The sequence below is a fragment of the Salvia miltiorrhiza genome, chromosome 5 (assembly GCF_028751815.1).
Source record: "Salvia miltiorrhiza cultivar Shanhuang (shh) chromosome 5, IMPLAD_Smil_shh, whole genome shotgun sequence".
Taxonomy (NCBI): domain Eukaryota; kingdom Viridiplantae; phylum Streptophyta; class Magnoliopsida; order Lamiales; family Lamiaceae; genus Salvia; species Salvia miltiorrhiza.
The window spans coordinates 56,126,271-56,130,560 of NC_080391.1; the positions used below are offsets into that span (position 1 = coordinate 56,126,271).

The following is a 4,290-nucleotide window of genomic DNA, read 5'->3' on the forward strand; positions in this document are numbered from 1 at the left end:
TTATACCTTGAATTCGAAAATGTATCCCCTATTCGGGAGTGCTCACATTAGGGCCGGGAGACTAGGGTTGAATGTTGAATTCAATTCATTTTCAAACTTAATTAATTAATTTCATATTTTTAATTAATTAAATTTAATTAAATAATTTAAAATATATTCAATTAAAAATTCGGGTATTTCGAGTATACCTAATACCCGATTTTTTTATACCCTAAATTCCCGAACCCAATTCCGAACCTTAATTTTTCGGGTATCGGGTACGTACCCTATACTCGATTTTTTCAAGACAAGTATCGGCTACCCTATAACCCGAACCCTATCTTCCCACCCCTAAGTAAAACATAAAAGAAATTGACCACTCTCCAATTGAAAGCTGTCTAGGTTTTGTACACTCGAAACGTCAGTAACTTTGATTTGAGAGTGATGCATGAACTGTTGAAATAGTACAAAATTGAAAAGACTTGATATATTTGATATTTCAATACTTGTATTTATTCACGATCATCTTTTCCTTTTCATTGTTCCATCCCATCTATATAAATATTGTAGGTTTCTTGGATTTTATTTTATTTTTGTTTTCCAATGTCTTATAACTGAAATCGTGTTAATTAGGAGTTCGGCGACAGGAAACCTAGATTGGTCAACAAAGGAAATCCTATTGCATCATTTTCATTTTTATGTTTTTAGTTTCTTTTACAAATCTAAGTGTCTTGTTCTACTAAATTAGGAAACATATGAACATCCATTTCATCAACTGAGGTAAGTCACTTTTATATCTCATATTAATAAATTGAGAGATTCGAATCATCATTTAGTGTGCGTGAGTGTGTAACTCTAAGAAAATAAATATACAATCGCAATTTATATACACATCGTGTTTAATATGGATTGGACGTGGCGTATTGCTAAAAATATGTATATATAGGTGCAATGTGTGGTGAATTATTCCCTCCGTCTTTATAAAAAAAAATATTTATTTTTAAATGGCACGACTTTATTGTGAATAAGGGTCTCACTTTATTGTTAGTGAAAAACTTACAAAAAATAGATTGAATACATTTTATGAGGATGAATGTTATACACATATATTGGGAGTACACTGCTCAATCTTTTTTTGACCATGTGTTGTGAAAATATTATATATATATATAGGGGGAAGAATAGGGTATAAACACTATTTAACATATAAAATACAAACTAGCTAAAATGTATGAATTCTATGTAGAATTCGTATGAATTTGTTGTGGAACTGTATGAATTGTGAAAAATAATTTTTTTGCTATTTATGAGATTCGAACTCAAGACCATAAATTCATCTAACGAGATGATGAATCAATCGTAAATCTTGATGATCTAAGTATTGAAAATAATTCATATTTTATAGGGTGCTTAATTTTTTTTTGACCTTGTGTAATCAAATGTGGAAGAGAAAATAAAGAAAGTCAGAGGTCAGAATTTATTTTTTCTAGCTGAAATGAGTGGCAAAACGTGATCAGCATAAAAGCAATGTACTTACTACTCTATAATAATAATAATAATAATAATAATAATAATAATAATAATAATAATAATAATAATTATAATAATAATAATAATAATAATAATAATAATAATAATAATAATAATAATAATAATAATTTATGACGAGTCAAGTAATTTTAAATTTTATAGTGATCAGAAATTATATTTTGGAACATTTTTATCTGTCGTGTAATAGCTCGAGTATTTAATTATAATTATGCATAGTTCGAACATTTTTCGTTAAAGGCCAAATAATAATTAGGGGCTTTTCGCAAAAAAAACAAAAACCAAGAACAACTATATATAGGTAAGTAGACAATAAAAATGTATATGTCGTGAAATAATTTTGGCAGAAGTTATATATACAAACGGGTACGGTGTAAAATTAAATTACAAAAATTCATCAATATTGCGACCTTATATAATGGCGTGACACATGTTGGGCTTCACATATTTAGAAAATTATTGAAGGAAGAGTAGAAAGAGATACTATCACATTAGATTTTCTTATAAAGAATTAAAAAAAATAAAAAATGGAAGAACATCATCATCTCAATCCTTTGGCTGCAACTCATCTTCTTCAACATACCCTCAGAAGCTTCTGCATTCATCAAAACTCTCAATGGGTCTATGCTGTTTTTTGGAGGATTCTCCCAAGAAATTTTCCACCTCCCATGTATTTATTTATTTATTTATTCATTATATATATGTGTGTGTGTGTGTGTGATCATCTTATTTGATTTTTTTTTTCTTATAATAGGTGGGATAGTGAAATAGAAGTGCATGACAGGTCTAAAGGGAATAGGAGAAATTGGTATGTTTTAATAAATCATGCATATTTATGTCCATACATAAAATCTTGCAACATTGTTATGTAACACAAGATATTTATTACATAAAATATTTCTAATTTCAAATTATATGTTTTTTTTTTGGGGTTAGGATATTGGCTTGGGAAGATGGTTTCTGTAATTTTGCAGCTTCAACGGCTGTGATGAACTCCGGCGAGAGCTCCCCGCCGTCGATATACGGCGGCGATCGTCGTCTTAAGCCGGAAGTCTTCTTCAAAATGTCACATGAAATTCACAATTATGGTGAAGGGTAAGACCTACTATATATATATGTTTACGAGTTTCTCGTTGAAAAAAAAATATATATATATATAAAAGAGTTAAAAAAAAAAAAGAAGAAGAACTTATTTTAATGGATTTTTTTTTGTTGCAATTTCAGTTTGATTGGTAAAGTAGCTGCTAATCAGAGCCACAAATGGATTTATAAAGGCCAAAATGATGAGGAAAAGAATTCATGTGCATGGCATAACTTACTAGATTCAGTAAGTGAAATATGAATTTTAATTTATGTTTCACTTACCAATTAATTATTATAATTAATGTGTTTTTTATTTAGTTCTTTAATGTTGTTATTTTTGTTGTCAAAACATAGCACCCTAGGACTTGGGAAGCTCAGTTTCAGTCTGGTCTGGAGGTAATTAATTCCCACATCAAATTATATTACATTAATCCAAATTTAATATCTATAATTTTAGATAATTTAATCATATTTTGATTCGATTATATTGCAGACTATTGCCTTGATTGCTGTTAGAGAAGGTGTTCTTCAGTTAGGAGCTGCTCACAAGGTTCTTAATTAATACGCTAATTATCTATTTAAGTGGGACAACGAAACATAACTCAGTTGATAATATGTTTTAATGTAATTTCAGATAAACGAGGAGTTGAGCTATGTTATGCTAGTGAGAAAGAAGTTGAGCTACATGGAAAAAATCCCAGGATTTCTACTGCCACATCCATCTTCATCAAATTTGAAGAATATCGATGCAATTAATGGATCAAAATCAAATGAATTCCACATAAATAATAATGATTCATTTATCTCAAATGGAATTTGTCACATTAATCATTTCCCCATGAAAATAGCTCCATCCATGGCCAGCCTCGAAGCCCTCCTCTCAAAATTGCCTTCGGTAAAGCCGCCGTCGGCACCGCCTTTTAGCGGAGGTGGGCCCGCGGAGGTGGAGGAGGAAAAGTGCGGCGGCGATAGTGGAATTGGCGGCTCCGCCGCGCCGCTCTTCTTGTCATCGTGAAGCTTAAGTGTCTTAGTTCATGACCTTTGATTATTTTTAAATTATTAGCTTTTAGTTTTTTTTTTAATTAATAATGTATTATTAGGACTGATTATTTCGGATTTATAATGTTCTTTAACTTTGATTATTGATCGTCAAATGTTAATTAGTATTGATTATTCAAATTTTATGTTATAATAATAATAATAATAATAATAATAATAATAATAATAATAATAATAATAATAATAATAATAATTAAATATTAAATTTTAAAGTGGTACACTTGTGAGAAATAAGACATCCAAATTATAGGATAGAGGATCTCGTATACATACAGAAATTAACAAAAAATGCAAAAATTGTCTAAAATAATAATGGCCCAATTGTTCTTTATTTTTATTTTTTTTGAGGTTATGGCAAAAAAATACATGAAATTTGAAAAAAGTTGTAATTTTCACTTGAACTTTCAATTAAACCCCAAAATACATGAATTTATATTTTTGTTGTAATTTTCACCTAAGTTTGACTTTCAACGAAATTAGAGCTTAATTGACAGTCAAAATTAAATCACATATATTAATTTTTGTCTTTTTAGACTTCTGAGCCTTCTAAATATTCATCGTCATTAGAAGTTAAATTAACATCAGATGAATTTTCGACTGTCAATTAAATTCAAATTAGTT

The 4,290-nt window shown here is 29.1% G+C and overlaps 1 protein-coding gene across 1 annotated transcript; it reads left to right on the top strand.

Annotated features, from left to right (window-relative positions):
* The first annotated feature begins 1,980 nt into the window (after positions 1-1,980).
* On the top strand, positions 1,981-3,704 carry LOC131025277 (protein RICE SALT SENSITIVE 3-like). Its single transcript, XM_057954976.1, has 7 exons — positions 1,981-2,197; positions 2,282-2,335; positions 2,464-2,622; positions 2,752-2,854; positions 2,965-3,006; positions 3,104-3,160; positions 3,245-3,704. Exons 1-7 carry the CDS (start codon positions 2,055-2,057, stop codon positions 3,623-3,625), a joined length of 939 nt encoding a protein of 312 aa, XP_057810959.1. The 5' UTR covers positions 1,981-2,054; the 3' UTR covers positions 3,626-3,704.
* The last annotated feature ends 586 nt before the right edge of the window (positions 3,705-4,290 follow it).